Source organism: Geotrypetes seraphini, chromosome 16, assembly GCF_902459505.1.
Source record: "Geotrypetes seraphini chromosome 16, aGeoSer1.1, whole genome shotgun sequence".
Classification (NCBI taxonomy): Eukaryota; Metazoa; Chordata; class Amphibia; order Gymnophiona; family Dermophiidae; genus Geotrypetes; species Geotrypetes seraphini.
Window position 1 is genome coordinate 54,083,633 of NC_047099.1, and position 17,292 is coordinate 54,100,924.

General features: G+C 48.9%; 1 protein-coding gene across 4 annotated transcripts in view; it reads left to right on the forward strand.

The window, feature by feature from the left end:
• DAXX (death domain associated protein) overlaps positions 1-17,292 on the forward strand; it is a 38,510-nt gene that overhangs the window by 5,918 nt on the left and 15,300 nt on the right. For 3 of the 4 annotated variants that reach the window (XM_033924542.1, XM_033924541.1, XM_033924544.1), the window contains exons 2-5: positions 5,144-5,623; positions 5,973-6,786; positions 9,500-9,702; positions 9,963-10,143. In XM_033924542.1, the coding sequence (XP_033780433.1) occupies positions 5,384-5,623; positions 5,973-6,786; positions 9,500-9,702; positions 9,963-10,143 (1,438 nt within the window). In that variant the 5' untranslated portion in view covers positions 5,144-5,383. The remainder of the gene's footprint in view (positions 1-5,143; positions 5,624-5,972; positions 6,787-9,499; positions 9,703-9,962; positions 10,144-17,292) is intronic. The other variant, XM_033924543.1, reaches the window with a different exon arrangement.

Genomic DNA, 17,292 nt, shown 5'->3' on the forward strand with positions numbered 1-17,292 from the left:
CCTCTGCTCGCCAGACAGGCTGCGGGGCAGGAGAGGGGCTGAGCGTCTCCCCTCCCCCCCCTTCACGCGCGCAACGTCTGTTTGTAGGCTTAGCATTTGCACCTACGGGCATGCGCGCCAGCCCCTATGCCCAGGCTCAGTGGATGCCTGCAGCTTTGATTGATTGGATTTGATCGATCACTACTATTACTATTACTGTAGGCCAGGGGTGTCAAAGTCCCTCCTCGAGGGCCGGAATCCAGTTGGGTTTTCAAGATTTCCCCAATGAATATGCATTGAAAGCAGTGCATGCAAAGCGATCTCATGCATATTCATTGGGGAAATCCTGAAAACCCGACTGGATTCCGGCCCTCAAGGACTGACTTTGACACCTGTGCTGTAGGCCACCCCTCGCCCTGGCTTCTTTCAACATTTCTTTCCGTGTTTCCTTTTTTAGGTATTCAACCTCTCATTGCATGAATGGGGACGGGGGGATGCTTGTAGCGTTTCATCTCACCTACATGTTTTATTGCATTTATTTTATATGTCACGTTATTTGATGTCATGTAATGGGATTGTCTAAGTTAATTTCACATTAGGGACTCGCACTCCAAGCAGTGATTCCCAACCCTGTCCTGGAGGAACACCAGGCCAATCGGGTTTTCAGGCTAGCCCTAATGAATATGCACGAGAGAGATTTGCATATGATGGAAGTGATAGGCATGCAAATTTGCTTCATGCATATTCATTAGGGCTAGCCTGAAAACCCAATTGGCCTGGTGTTCCTCCAGGACAGGGTTGGGAACCACTGCCATAGTGTAGTAGACATTCTTCAACTATAGTAAACACTCTCACAATGATTATAGTAAATATTCGTATCATAGTTAGATTGTATGGACCTACAGACCACCATCAGGGTATAAACCTCCAACTGTTTTTACTCTTCGTCGGTCCAACCTTTATTATTATTATTGATTTTTATCAAAATTTTTAACTGGATTTTTTTTAAAACAATCAGACTATCACTTAGCTTTAGCTTATAGTGATAATGTCTACTACACTATGGAGTGTGAGTCCTTAATGTGAAATCAACTTAGACAATCACATTACATGATATTGTTGAAGGCACAACTCAGGCTTGTATATATATATATATATATATATTTTTGTACATTATTTGATATACATGTATGTGTTTATTTTTTGGGGTATACAGCCTCTTCATGCCTGGATGGGGATTCCTGAAGCTTTTCATCTCACTTAACATGTTTTATTTACAATTCTATATATCACTTTATCTGGTAGTCTATGCATGCATGTAGGTATATAGCTTCTCAATACATGGACTATAAATATGCATGTCTGGCTGCTCACACTTGTGTACATATTTACCATCTCAGATGTACAAGCGCTTGCTGCTTACAGACATGTATGCTGGGCCCCCCCCCCCCCCAATTTCATAAAAACAGATGTGTGCCTCCAGGTATACACCCTTCTGCAAATGTTTTATGTTGGTATACAGTTCCTCGGTGCATAAATATAGGTGTGTGTGTATTTATTTATTCAGTTTTCTATACCAGTGTTCCCCAACCCTGTCCTGGTGGACCACCAGACCAATCGGGTTTTCAGGCTTGCCCTAATGCATATGCATGAGAGAGATTTGCATATAATGGAAGTGACAGGCATGCAAATCTCTCTCATGCATATGTATTAGGGCGAGCCTGAAAACCAGATTGGTCTGGTGGTCCTCCAGGACAGGGTTGGGGACCACTGTTCTATACCATTCTCCCAGGCGAGCTCAGAATGGTTTACATGGATTTATTCAGGTACTCAAGCCATTTTTCCCTGTCTGTCCCGGTGGGCTCACAACCTATCTAATGCAGTCGTATCAAATTCGTGGCCCGGGAGCTACATGCGGCCTGCCAGGTACTATTTTGAGGCCCTCGGTATGTTTTATCATAATCACAAAAGTAAATTAAAACAGTTTTTTTGATCATCTGTCTCTTTAGCTATAAATGACAATATTATTATTAAGACTTAGCCAAAAGGAAAGATTTGTAAACTATAAAGAGTTTTACCTCATGTAAAATTAATTATTTTTTTCTGAGGCCCTCCAAGTACCTACAAATCCAAAATGTGGCCCTGCAAAGGGTTTGAGACCACTGATATAATGTATCTGGGGCAATGGAGGCATTAAGTGACTTGCCCAGGGTCACAAGGAGCAGCGTGGGTGCTGAGGCTGTAGCTTTAACCACTGCACCACACTCTCCCTATTTACACAGATACCATACTAAAAAATGTGTGTGTGTGTGTGTATACATATATATACACATATATAGTATATATATATATATATATATATATATATATATATATATATATATACAGTATTCTCCTGATATTCACCAGGGTTCTCGAAAAACCGTGAATATGGGAGCCTGAAGAGTGCAGCATGAGAGTAGCCAGAGCGCTGCAAGTGCAGGAAATCACTCGCGGTATGCTACGACCGCCTCTTCCTGCACTAAGTCAGGCCTTACCCAATCAGGAGCTGCATTAGCGATCCTAGCAAGCCGCCATAGCCTCAGGCGCGGTCTCGCCCTCCTCTGATGTACGGGACCGCGCCACAGGGAATGTGCAGCTGAGGCTACAGTGGTCTGCTAGGATTGCTGCTGCCGACCAGCGATCCTCTGCAGGCCGCGAGAACCTACAGATGATGCGGCGTGAACCTGCAGAGTCAGGTCCGAAGCAGACATAGAAATATCTTCCACTGCCCTTCTGATCCCCAGTGCTAGGAAGCTCTCCTATACATAAAACTGCCTCATGGGGCAAGCAGAAGAAGAAATGAGCCTGGCACTGCTCAATCCATCCCTCAGACTCCAGAAAAGAAAGGAAAGAAGAAGAGCTGGTGTTAGCGAGCGTGAACTAGGACCTAAAAGAGAACGGAAAAGTCTTTTTTTAATTTTTGTTTACATCACAGAGCTGGCATGGGGTTGGAGAGGTTGCAACCCTATACTTCTACTAAGACTAAGGGGTCCTTTTATTAAGGTGCGCTAAATTGGTTAGCGTACCTTAATAAAAGGACCCCTAAGAATCTTTAAAAAAAAAATTTAGCCTGCAACTTTGCCTTTTTTTCAGATTTCGGCCCCTTATGTGATTGAGTTTGACATCCCTGCTCTAGGTGGATGGTAAAGCTTTAAAGCAGGAGTGTCAAAGTCCCTCCTCGAGGGCCGGAATCCAGTCGGGTTTTCTGGATTTCCCCAATGAATATGCATTGAAAGCAGTGCATGCAAATAGATCTCATGCAGATTCATTGGGGAAATCCTGAAAACCCAACTGGATTCTGGCCCTCGAGGACCGACTTTGACACCTGTGCTTTAAAGAAAAAGCTGTAAAGGAACATCATTCTTTAGAGCACAGTGAATGAAAACATAGTTAAAAATATTTGATATACCACCCTTCAAATGATGTCAGAGTGGTTTACAATATATAAAACAATTTATACAACCCCCCCAAACATTGCATTAAAAATTAGAACACGTTAAAAAATCTCTCACCAGTACCAATTATACGAAAATGAGGAAAAACTAGGTGGAGGGAAAGGGTGACCCCAGGTGATGGCAGGGGTGACCTATAGCTGGGTGAGGGAGCGAAGGAGATGGCAAAAAAATAGGGGAAAGTTGGTCGGTGAGAGAAAACAAAGCGAAGTAAACTGGGAGAGATGAGTGGAAATGGGAGCGTGAAGTTTTAAAGAGGAGATTGTAGAGCAGGGCTGCCCAAGTCCGGTCCTCGAGATCTACTGGCAGGCCAGGTTTTCAGGATATCCACAATGAATATGCATGAGAGAGATTGGCCTGCTCTGCCTTCTTGGTATGCAAATCTCTCTCATGCATATTCATTGTGGATATCCTGAAAACCTGGCCTGCCAGTAGATCTCGAGGAATGGACTTGGCCAGCCCTGTTGTAGAGCATGTAAGGAAGTACAGAAAGGAGCTGTGTACCTGAGCACTACAATTACCGTGTGCAGTATAAAGTAATATGTTTGGTCTGTCCGAGTTTGCACTGTGTTGCTCCATTTTTTGTGAAAAATTCCATCCAATTCTATACGGCCAGATGAGCATTCCGAGTGAATGAGGAGAAAAAGGTGGTGATGCCAGATTCACAGTTAATTCAGCATGCAGTAACTTACCCTGGTGGTTTTTCAGTAATGGGCCCAAAAATTGTGTAATGCACATCCAGGGTATTTGCGTTATTGCAATTCTCATCAACAGCTTAAAAGGCAGTAAAACTACCTACTTGTAGACCAGTGGTCTCCAATTCAAACCCTTTGCAGGGCCACATTTGGGGTTTGTAGGTACTTGGAGGGCCTCAGAAAAATAGTTAATGTCTTATTAGAGAAATGACAATTTTGCATGAGGTAAAACTCTTTATAGTTTATAAATCTTTCCTTTTGGCTAAGTCTTAATAATAATATTGTGATTTATAGCTAAAGAGACATATGATCAAGAAACTGTTTTATTTTACTTTTGTTATTATAATAAACATATCGAGGGCCTCAAAATAGTACCTGGTGGGCCGCATGTGGCCCCCGAGCCGCAAGTTTGAGACCACTGTTGTAGACAGTATATAAATAGTTATAATAAATAAATAAATTTGTATTTGTTAAGGCTTTCTTCTAAAAAACTGAGGTGATATGAGACATTGCTTTTGTGATGACTATATTTGGGAATTAATATTTTCACTTTATGTATGTAATGTGTGTATTGTTTGGTGTTAATACGTATGTTTTTAAACTGCAAGCCCTTTAGTTGTAAGCAAGCTATAAAATTTTAAAATAATGAAAACATATAGGAGTCCTTTTATCAAGCTGCGGTAGAGGTTTAGCGCCCGTTAAACCGCCTGCCGGGCTAGCCGCTAACACCTACATTGACCAGGCGTTAGTTGTTTAGCCGGCCGCGGGGGTTAGCGCATGATGAAATGTCTGACGCGCTAACCCCATTAGTGCGGCTTGATAAAAGGACCCCATAAATATTCACGTGGGAGGTAAACTTGAAAGAGGAGATTTCACAAGTGTTTGGAAATGTCATCTTCTGACACAATGTAAGTTTGAAAGGTCAGTTAATGGGGTTTTGGTGACATTCTTAAGGGCTCTTTCTTTATTCCACAGAGTCCATCTGGATATCCCTGTTTTCTAGTGTGAAGAGACCTTGTCCAGTTGACATACTGTTATCACTTTTCCTGAAGAATGGGGTGGCGACATCAGCAGTGAAGTGGCTGGGAAGCTCGAGATGCTGAATTTCTAGAGCAGGTCTGAAGGAAGCAAGTCGCAACCTTGAAAGATGTTTGTGCATTGACTGTGCCACCTTTTCTGCAGTTCTGTGCCGCCACCGCCACCACTGCTGCCCCCATGGCAAAACCAGAGAGCAGCATCATCGTCCTAGATGATGGTGAAGATGACGAAGACAAGGAGACACGGGAGGATAGCTTCCCAGAATCTCGTCCCAACCCTCCTGCTAGCCATCCTCGACGAGAACTTTCCCCCACCTCTGTTCCTGGGGCTCAAACCAATGGTGCAGGGAAGCAGCTCAGGGTTACCAGAGAGGGCCCCAGCTCCTTGAAATTGGAGAATCAGAAGCTTTTTGCCGAGGTGAGCGTTCTATCCCCAGCAAGTTTCCAAGTTTATTTAAATTTGAATATACCGACCATCAGCGTGTACCTGGCCGGTTTACAAAGCTAAGAATATTAAAATAAATTTTAAAAGGGGGGTAGGAAGAGAAGATGTGAACATTGGTTCATAGACAAAACCGCCGAAGACAAAGGCGCGCGCCGATAACTGAGCGCAAGACGGAAGCACGCGCCGAAGAAAAAGAGTGTTTTTAGGGGCTCTGACGGGGGGTTTTGTTGGAGTGGAGGATGCTATAACTCTAAAGGACACAATCATGATTTGAAGTTGTTTGTCAGTATTTTATCTCTCTCTCTCTTTTTTCTGGTTGTAGTTTGTGGAGTTCTGTTCCCGTCTCACCTTGGAACATCCAGAGGTGATATCGTATTTAAAAGGGCGGCAGGAAAAGACGAACACCAAATTTCTCTCTTCCACGGAGTTTCGGAACGTGATTGGCCGCTGCCTGACCCGGGTTCAGAGTAAGAAGAGTAAAGTATACGTTTACATCAATGAGCTCTGTACAGTCTTTAAAGCTCACTCGGAGAAAAAGAAACTGGTGCCAAGCAGCATCTCCACTGCCCCCACGAGTGCCGCAGAGCCCACAACTGAGGGGGATCCTGCTGCCGAACAGTCCGCAGAGGCCACCGAGAAGCAGCAGACGGGTTCCAAGAGACAAATTCGGTATCTGGAGAACCTACTGAAGGTGTACACAACTGAGATCCGGCGTCTGCAGGAGAAGGAGCTGGACCTGGAGGAGATGGATGACCCGGACTCCACCTACATCCAGGAGAATCGCCTGAAAAGAAAAATGATGCGGATCTTTGACAAGCTGTGTGAACTGAAGAAGTGCTGCAGCTTGACGGGCCGTGTCATCGAGCAGCGCATCCCCTACCGAGGCACCCGCTACCCTGAAGTCAATCGCCGCGTGGAGAAGTTCATCAACAAGCCTGACAACTTCCCGGACTATGGTGACATTCTGAAGGTCATTCAGAAAGCCAATGTCCGCCATGGTTTGGACCTCGCCAAGAAACAAATGCAGAACATGGCACAGGATGCCTTCCGGGAGGTGGGCAACCGGCTGCAGGAGAGACGGCACCTGGACATGATTTACAACTTTGGAAGCCACTTAACCGATGAGTACAAGCCTGGTGGGTGTGTGTGTGTGATTCAGAAGATATAGGGGAATGGGGAAGCAAGGACACAATGCAGCATTGAGCTACTAGTACTGTAGATAGGGAGCGGCCAGAATCATGTCTATTTTTTTTCCACGGCCGTCTTAAATGTAGGCCAGCATTTTACAGGCCTGCATTTAAGGTGTCAGACTCATGCCTAGGCAAGCCTGCGGATGCCTAAAGGGTTCATAGACAAAATCGCGCCGACAACTGAGCGCAAGGTTGACGGCGCGCCGAAGAAAAGCACTATTTTAAAGGGTTCCGACGGGGGGTGTTGGTGGGGAACCCCCCCCTATTTTACTTAACAGACATCGCGCTGGCGTTGTAGGGGGTTTGGGGGGTTGTAACCCCCCTCATTGTACTTGAAACCAAACTTTTTGCCTGTTTTTTTAGGGAAAAAGTTCAGTTTTAAGTATAATGAGGGGGGTTACAACCCCCCAAACCCCCCACGGCAGCGCAATGTCTGTTAAGTAAAGTGGGGGGGGGTTCCCCCCCACCCCCCCCGTCGGAGCCCTTTAAAATAGTGCTTTTCTTCGGCGCGCCGTCAACCTTGTGCTCAGTTGTTGGCGCGCCGTTGTCTGGCGCGATTTAGTCCCGTCACCACCAGCGCTCCCTCTAAGCGGGCGGGTGTTGTGAGCAAACTTTTTTCGCTGTGAGCTAAAAATATCGGGCGCCAGCAAAGTTATGAGCCAACTCGCCCGATTCTCCTCTCGCCGCCCTGCCATCTGCCGTGCGCTGTGACGAGAAACTTGTGCGCTGCGATGTAATATTTTGTGCGCCAGCGCAGCTTAGCGGGAACACTGGTCACCACCTAAAGCCACTTTGGCGTAAGCCATGCCTATGCTGGCTTTAGGCATCAATAGGCGTGAGTCGGATGCCTACTTTATAGACATCTTTCTGTGCATCCCAATGGGTCTGTTAGCGGTAGGATGCCTATCACTGCCGTTTTGAGAATCGGGCCTGGAGAGTGAGCGTTGTGATATCCGGTGGGGATCGTATTCCATATTTATTTCCACTTTGTGTATTCTTTGGAAGGAGTTCAGACTAGAGAATGACAAGAGGACAAATGTTGTCCCCGTCCCCAAGACTTTTGTCCCTATCCCATTCCTATAAGCTCTGCCTTAACCACACAGGCCCCAAGCACTTGTGATTTTAAAGTGTTTGAGGCTTGTGCAGATGAGGACGGAACTTGCAGGAATGGGGCAGGGACAGGAAAAGAGGACGGGATGTGAAAATGAGTTTGGACAGGGAAAAATTGGTCCCCATGTCATTTTCTAGTTCAGAACAAGTCATTGACCCGGTGGGGTTGATACTGAATGTCATTTAAACAACTAGAAGAGCATGCTTAGCAGGGGCTAGCTACTAATATTCGGGGCCACTTAACTGGCAAGTGGTGCACATCTAAGCTCAAACCAGCTAATCTGTGAGTGGCCTGGGGGCAGAGCTGGCACTGAATGAGGTTAAGTGCCAGCATTCAGTGCTTAACCACATAAGGTGACCACACAAAACGCAGTCTTATTGTTATGCACTTAAGTCTTAGCTGGTCACGTATGCCAGGATAAAGACTGTATCTGAATTCAAGATGGTGTGGGTCAGGCACGTGGGATCTCGCAGGGGTGGGGAACGAGGGCCGCAAATATACATGAGATCTGTTTGCATGCACTGCCTCCAGTATGCGCAGATAGATCTCATGCATATTCACTGGGGAAATCCAGAAAACCCGATTGGATTGCGGCCTTTGTTCCCCACCCCTGTCTTAGGGAGAAGAGGAGACAGTGGATGCTGCAGATGGGCCGACTGGATGGGCCATTTGGCCTTTAGATAAAGATCTATGACATCACAATGCAGGATGCTGTGGATGGGCCGACTGGATGGGCCATTTGGCCTTTATCTGATGTCATGTTTCTATGACCATAAAGATCTATGACATCACAATGAGGTGTAAAGAGCCTTAGCCTATAGGGAGAGGAGGAAATGGATGCTGTGGTTGGGCAGACTGGATGGGCCATTTGGCCTTTATCTGACATCATGTTTCTATGACCATAAAGCTCTATGACCTCACAATGAGGTGTAAAGAGCCTTAGCCTATAGGGAGAGGAGGAGATGAATGCTGTGGTTGGGCAGACTGGATGGGCCATTTGGCCTTTATCTGACATCATGTTTCTATGACCATAAAGCTCTATGACCTCACAATGCAAGTGTTAAGAGCCTTAGCTTATAACAATAATGTTCTATGACCTCACAATGTGGGTGTAAAGAGCTTTAGCCTATAGGGGGAAGAGGAGATAATGAATGTGGTACCCAAATGTGGCCCAGTATTGAATATCTGGAGATGCTGCTGCTGGTGGCTAGAAAAATACTGACCAGAGGCAACCAGAAAACGCTGACCATCACTGGCCTGACATTTTTAATTGGATCAATATAAGAATTAAAATGGTAGTAAACCTAAGTGTTATTGTTGTTGTATATATACGTTTATTGTGTAGGTATGATACATGTAGACGTGGGAAGGAATTTGTAGATTTCAAAGCTCACCTTTCTCCTCATCTTCAATCCAATTAAAGAAATTACATTTTGCAAACTGTTTTTACTTTTGCCCATTGACTGTAGGGTTCTGAGAAGGCTGCTCTGAGAAGCAGAAAGGGAATTCATGGAAGATGTTTGTTTTGTTTTCCAATTTCACCAATAGGGTATGACCCGGCACAATCTGATTCTAGCCTTGCACGACATCTCAGGGAAAACCGTAACATGGCTGTGTCCAGCCTGGACAAAGTGATCAGGAAGTACACTGACATGCAAGATGAGAATGAAGAGGAGGAGCGAAAGAAGAAAAGAGAAAAAACTTCAAAAGCAGCAGTGGCAGAAACAGGAGAGCCGACCAGCAAAGTCCAGGTACAACGGCATTGCGCCCTGTAAGTTAGCCCATGCAAGGGGAGGGATGAGACAGTCAGTAAAGACCAGGTAAAACAACATTGTGCTCTGTAACCTAGCAGCCTACCCGAGAGAGCCAGATAGTGAAACAGCTCAGCTGGTGTGGGGGGAGGGAACGGGCAGTAAAATCCAAATACAGCCTCTCCTCATGCTCTGAGTGTTCTAATCTCATCTCTTTTTGAATCGGTTCTTTCCCTATCCCCTCTCTCCTCCCCATCCAGCAAAGCAGTACAGCAAGTAAAGATGTGCACTCTCCGGCATCTGAAAAGGAATCCGAACTGGAGGAAGATGAGGAGGAAGAGGAAGATTCCTCAGACACAGACATAGAAGAAGAACTGAAAAACAGCCAGCAGACATTGGAAGCAGAGGAGGAAGAGGAGGAGATGCCAGGTATGCCTGTAGGTCAGTTTATGGATAGCCTGGAATGGAATCAGGCTTCTATAATCTTTATTCTTTAGCACTCTCCAGACTGGTAGAGATTAAATCTTACAAGTGGATATATATCTCTTCATGACCAGCAGGTGGAGACTAAAACAAAATTGTGGAATAGTACATAAGAGATACCTTTCCCTATTTGTCTTCTTTCAGTCTTCAGCAGGTGTTGAGTGAGCTGTACCCATCGCCCTTGGTAGGGCTGTTGGAATTTGTTTAGGGGTTTCTAGTCCCTGGTTTTGGACAGATTGAGCTTGGGTGGGCCCTGTTTGGGGGTCTGTCTGACCTCGGGGGGTGTCAAACCCGGCGGCTCTCGAGCGGGGTCCTTCCCCCCATTTCCTCCACCTCCCCTCATTTTTTAGAGAAGCCTCAGCAGTAAGCCTTGCCCCTAAATCAATCAAGGCGTATTGCTTTGAGAGCCTGTGGAGTCTGTTCTGAAAAAAAACCCGAGGTAGTACCAGTCTGAAGGGTTCCTTCCCTTTAACTTTACTGTATTTTTGTACTAACCAGCACTTTGTTTTTAGCTAGGTCATGTATGAGCACTTCACAGGGGAAAAAGTGCTCATTGTGCTCCAGACGTGAGGCATTCGTGGCCGGCCTGTGCAAGCGGTGTACAGGCCGGTGCGGTGGTGGAGCTCTGTTGGCAGCGGCTGCAGGCGCCCAGAGCTCCCTGCCACTAGTGCCTCGCAAGTCAGCAGGGAGCAGTGGGGATGCCCGGTCTTCTTCCACCGCCCACGGAGGGATTCTCTCGACCGCCAATGATCAGGGTACAAAGGATTCCCTCTCAGCTGATTTTTTTTTAACAGCTGATGCCGGCTTGCCTGCTTTAGCGGCTGGGATAGTTCAGGCTTCCCAGCCGCTACAGGCCCTGGAGAGGTTGTTTTTGGTGGGAACTTTGTCATTTTCTCAGTCTGGCCCCTCCATTTTGTCTGCAACCTCAGGTGACCTTCTCCCTGTATTGGAAAAACAGGGGCAGGTTTCTGCTGGGTCCCCTGGGACCCCCGGGGGTTTTTGTCCCCTGATTTGATTTTTGCTTTGTGTAGAGCCTATTTTCAGGCAGCTGGGGGTCCTGCATGCACCCAGGGGGTTCGGGGGGGGGGACGGTTTCCTCCGCACCCCCTGTGGCTTTGCCTCTCTCTTCTTTGGCGTCCCCTCTTCCTCCTCCCTTGTCCAAGCATCCGAGGGTGTCTTGGGATGAGGATTGGTGGTCAGAGGAGTGTGTTGGCCTGAATAAGGACCTGGATCCTTTTGAGGATTTCCAGGATCCTCTCGAGGGGATGGCAGCACGTTTCCCGCCTTCCGGCAAAGAGGCATCCATGGTGCGCCTTTTTTAGAGGGATGAGCTACCAGATCTGATTCAGCAGGTCTCCTCGGTGCTGCATTTTGAAGAGGCACCACCGGAGACCCCCCACGTGTGGGGGACCCTCTGTTTAGGGGGATCCGTAGTGATTTCCTGCTCTTTTCCTATGCATCAGAATATTCAGTTTATCCCAGGACAAGCAGGCAGCATATTCTTAACGTATGGGTGACGTCACCGACGGAGCCCCGGTACGGACCTTTTTAACTAGAAAGTTCTAGTTGGCCGCACCGCGCATGCGCGGGTGCCTTCCCGCCCGACGGAGGAGTGCGTGGTCTCCAGTTTCTTCGTTTCCGCGGAGCGAAGAAGACGCATGTGCTTTTCAACGGCCGTTGAAAACTCTCAATTTGCCTTCCCGCTCGCGATTTTTGATCCACTTTTGGTTCTATTTTTGTCTTTCGACTTCATTCTTCTAAAAAAAAAAAATTCTTTTTCGTGTCTTTTTCTTTATTTTTGCAGCCGGCCCCGGCGGGGCCTGTTGTAATCATCCAAGCCTCCGGGTTTGATTTCGCGGAGGCCGTGTTTCCCTTCATGCCCCCTCAACCGGGCTTCAAGAAGTGCCAGCGGTGTGCACGCCCGATCTCTCTAACTGACCCACACAACTGGTGCCTTCAGTGTTTGGGTCCAGAGCATCGGGCTGACACCTGCACCCGCTGTGCTACTCTCAAGAAACGCACTCTTAAGAACCGGCAAATACAGCAAAATATTCTTTTCGGTACCGGTTCTACCATGGATCAGGCCCCGACGTCGACGGCACCGCCTAAATCGGCACCGACCACATCGACACCGCCTGATCCTCCTTCGGGGTTGATAGCGCCAGGTAAGCCGGCTAAGAAGCCTTCCACTTCCCTTGAGCGACCTCCAGCTACAGCGGTGACCCCGGTCCTTCCGACGTCCCGCCGCTCCCGTAAACGCTCCGCTCCGATCACGGTGAGTGCCTCGTCATCGGCCTCCTCATCACCGGAGCGTCGAGCAGCACCTATGGTACCGAAGAAATCTAAAGCGGTACCGGTGCCCCCATTGGAGGACCGAATCTCGGCCATCCTCCAGGACAAGCTTCAGGAGCAGCTACAGAAGCAACTCCAACAGCTCCTTCCAACCTTACTGGCACCGCTCCTTCCGGTACCGGTCCAGCCCGAGCTTTGCACCGCTCCACCGGTATCCACCCCCTCGGTACCGTTGAACACATCCATGCCGGTCTTATCTGCTCAGCCTGCACTTCAGACTTGCTCGGCAGAGGACCCTTCCCAGGCCCCAGATCGACGCCGGTCGTCTCGGGATCGGGATCGGCACCATTCCTCCAGGGACAGGGATCGACGCCGGTCTTCATCCCCCGGCACCGTATCCATGCGATCTGGCAAGTCCCTTTCTAAAACCCGCCATACTGAGCCGGCTATCAGGGACCCAGACCTATGGGAGCAATCCCCACTCGGTACCGAGGAGGATGCCTCTTCTACAGATGAGGAACCCTCCATGGCTGAAACCACTTCTAAGCCTGAGCAATCCTCCTTCATGAAGTTCCTTCGGGAGATGTCCGCGGCTCTCTCCATCCCCCTTGAGTCCGACTCTAAGAAGTCCCAGGCCTTTTTAGAAGCTTTGGACTTCGACCAACCTCCCAAGGAGTTTCTTAAACTTCCTGTACATGATATCCTCCGGGAAACATTTTATAAAAATTTGGAGACTCCACTTACTGTTCCAGGTGCCCCTAAAAAACTGGACAGCTTATACCGGGTCATCCCTATTCCGGGATTTGACAAACCCCAATTGCCCCATGAGAGCCTCCTTGTAGAGTCCACTCTCAAAAAATCTCAGGGCTCCAGCGTTTATGCCTCCACCCCTCCTGGCAGAGAGGGAAAGACAATGGACAAATTTGGAAAGCGCCTGTACCAGAATGCCATGCTGGCTAACAGAGCCAACAATTACACCTTTCATTTTTCATTTTATATGAAACACCTGGTCCAACAACTTTCTGCTCTAGAAAAATATGTACCTGAGCGTAAGGTCTCACTCTTCCAACAGCAGATTTCCAACCTCCTTCAGCTCAGAAAGTTTATGGTGCGCTCGATTTACGACTCCTTCGAGCTTACTTCACGAGCCTCCGCACTGGCTGTGGCCATGCGACGCCTAGCCTGGCTGAGGGTGTCTGACCTTGATGTAAACCACCAGGACCGTCTCGCCAACGCGCCCTGTCTTGGTGACGAACTTTTTGGGGAGTCTCTTGATACCACAACACAAAAACTTTCGGCTCATGAGACCAGATGGGACACCCTCATTAAGCCCAAAAAGAAAACTCCACCGGCACGACCATACAGGCCTCAGTCCTCTTATCAACGTCGATTCTCTGCCAGGCCGCTGAATCCTCCTCACCAGCAATCCCGCCGGCCTCGTCAACAACAACAACACACTCAGGCTCGTTCTCAGTCTCACCAGGCGACCAAGCCTCAGCCTCAGACAAAACCTCCTCAGCCCTTTTGACTCCTTTCTCCAGGGCATAGCCAGTCTCCAACCATCGTTGCCTCTTCCTCAACCGATCGGAGGCCGCCTCACCATTTTTCTCCAACGCTGGGAGGCCATCACATCAGACCTGTGGGTTCTCAACATCATCCGTCACGGATACTCACTAAGGTTCCAGACTCTCCCTCTAGACCATCCTCCCGTAGAGTCTGCTTCTCACTCCTCCCAAACTCCACTCCTCCTCAGGGAGGTCCAATCCCTCCTCCTCCTCAATGCCATCGAAGAAGTTCCTCCAGACCAAAGGGGTCAGGGATTTTACTCCCGCTACTTCCTGGTACCCAAGAAAACGGGAGATCTTCGTCCCATCTTAGACCTCAGGAACCTCAACAAGTGTTTGGTCAAAGAAAAGTTCAGAATGCTCTCCCTGGCCACGCTTTATCCTCTTCTATCTCAACACGACTGGCTATGTTCCCTGGACCTCAAGGAGGCCTACACTCACATCCCAATCCATCAGGCTTCGCGTCGCTACCTCCGATTCCAGATACAAAATCACCACTATCAGTACAAGGTGCTGCCCTTTGGTCTCGCATCATCACCCAGGGTGTTCACCAAGTGCCTGATTGTGGTAGCGGCTTTTCTCAGGTCCCACAACCTACAAGTGTTCCCATACTTGGACGATTGGTTGGTGAAAGCGCCTACATCTCCGCTTGTGCTGCAAGCCACTCATCAAACCATCTCTTTCCTCCATCTCTTGGGGTTCGAGATCAATTATCCCAAGTCACATCTGCTTCCTACGCAGCGCCTGCAGTTCATCGGAGCAGTTCTCGATACCAATCAGATGAGGGCGTTCCTTCCTGCCGACCGGCACCGGACGCTACTTCACCTTTGCCGGCAGGTGCTCCTTCATCCATCCATCCCTGCTCGCCAGATGATGGTCCTTCTAGGCCACATGGCCTCAACAGTCCATGTGACTCCTCTGGCACGACTCCACCTCAGGATACCTCAATGGACCCTTGCCAACCAATGGTCACAGACCACGAATCTTCTTTCTCATCCCATCTCTGTGACATCGTCTCTTCAGCAATCTCTTCAATGGTGGTTGAACTCCTCAAATCTCTCCAGGGGACTTCTCTTCCATCCGCCTCCTCATTCCATGGTCATAACCACGGATGCTTCCCCCTATGCATGGGGGGCCCACTTGGGCGATCTCCGCACCCAGGGACTTTGGACCCCTCAGGAGCGTCAACATCACATCAACTTCCTGGAGCTCAGAGCCATGTTTTATGCTCTCAAGGCTTTCCAGCATCTCCTCTACCCTCAGGTTCTTCTCCTGTGCACGGACAACCAAGTCGCCATGTACTACATCAACAAGCAAGGCGGCACCGGATCTCGTCCCCTTTGTCAGGAGGCCCTCCGAATCTGGACCTGGGCCACAGCCCACAATCTTTCCCTCAAGGCTGTCTATATCCAGGGCGAACAGAACTCCCTGGCCGACCAGCTCAGCCGCATCCTGCAACCTCACGAGTGGACCCTGGACCCTCCTACTCTCCACTCCATCTTTGCTCGCTGGGGCACCCCGCAAGTGGACCTATTTGCAGCTCCTCACAACCATCAGCTGCCCCAGTTCTGTTCCAGACTCTTCTCTCCGCATCGTCTGACCCCAGATGCATTCCTACTCGACTGGACGGATCGGTTCCTCTATGCTTTTCCTCCACTCCCTCTGATGTTGCGGACCTTGTTCAAGCTCCGCAAGGACAGGGCCACCATGATTCTCATCGCCCCCCGGTGGCCCCGACAGCACTGGTTCTCCCTCCTGCTCCAGCTCAGCTCCAGGGAGCCCATTCCTCTTCCTGTGTTTCCTACTCTGCTTACACAGCAGCATCAGTCTCTACTGCACCCCAATCTGTCTTCCCTCCACCTGACTGCTTGGTTTCTCTCGGGCTGACCTCTCCAGATACCCTGTCTCAGCCTGTCCGTCGCATTTTGGATGCCTCCAGGAAACCCTCCACGCTCCAATGTTACCATCAGAAGTGGACCCGGTTTTCCTCTTGGTGCCTCCTGCATCATCACAATCCCACCTCATTGGCGGTAGAGACCATTCTGGACTATCTGCTCTCTCTGTCCGATGCTGGTCTCAAGTCTACCTCAATCAGAGTCCACCTCAGTGCCATCACTGCTTTTCATGAGCCTATCCTCGGAAAACCTCTCACGGCTCACCCTCTGGTTTCCCGCTTCATGAGAGGCCTCTTCAACATCAAACCACCTCTACAGCCTCCTCCTGTCGTCTGGGACCTAAATGTGGTTTTGTCAGCCCTCATGAAACCTCCCTTTGAGCCTCTTGCTACTACTTCGCTCAAACTCCTCACATGGAAGGTGCTTTTCCTCATTGCCATCACCTCTGCCAGGAGGGTCAGTGAACTGCATGCACTGGTTGCCGATCCACCATTCACAGTTTTTCACCATGACAAGGTGGTTCTGCGTACCCATCCTAAATTCCTTCCCAAGGTGGTTTCAGCTTTTCACCTCAACCAATCGATTGTATTGCCTGTCTTCTTCCCAAAACCCCATTCTCATCCTGGAGAACAGGCGTTACACACACTGGATTGTAAACGTGCCCTTGCTTACTACCTTGACCGTACCAGGGCTCACCGTTCCTCTCCTCAACTTTTTCTGACCTTCGATCCCAACCGTCTGGGTCGTCCTGTCTCTAAACGAACGCTGTCCAATTGGCTTGCTGCCTGTATTGCGTTCTGTTATGCTCGGGCCGGCCTGTCCCTGGAAGGACCTGTCACGGCCCATAGGGTCAGAGCTATGGCTGCTTCTGTGGCTTTCCTCCGTTCCACACCTATTGAGGAAATCTGCAAGGCGGCCACTTGGTCTTCAGTTCACACGTTCACTACTCACTACTGTCTGGATACCTTCTCCAGACGGGATGGACACTTCGGCCAATCTGTGTTACAAAATTTATTTTCCTAATGGCCAACCATCCCCCCTCCCTCTCTGTTAGCTTGGAGGTCACCCATACGTTAAGAATATGCTGCCTGCTTGTCCTGGGATAAAGCACAGTTACTTACTGTAACAGGTGTTATCCAGGGACAGCAGGCAGATATTCTTACGACCCACCCACCTCCCCGGGTTGGCTTCTTAGCTGGCTTATCTTAACTGGAGACCACGCACTCCTCCGTCGGGCGGGAAGGCACCCGCGCATGCGCGGTGCGGCCAACTAGAACTTTCTAGTTAAAAAGGTCCGTACCGGGGCTCCGTCGGTGACGTCACCCATACGTTAAGAATATCTGCCTGCTGTCCCT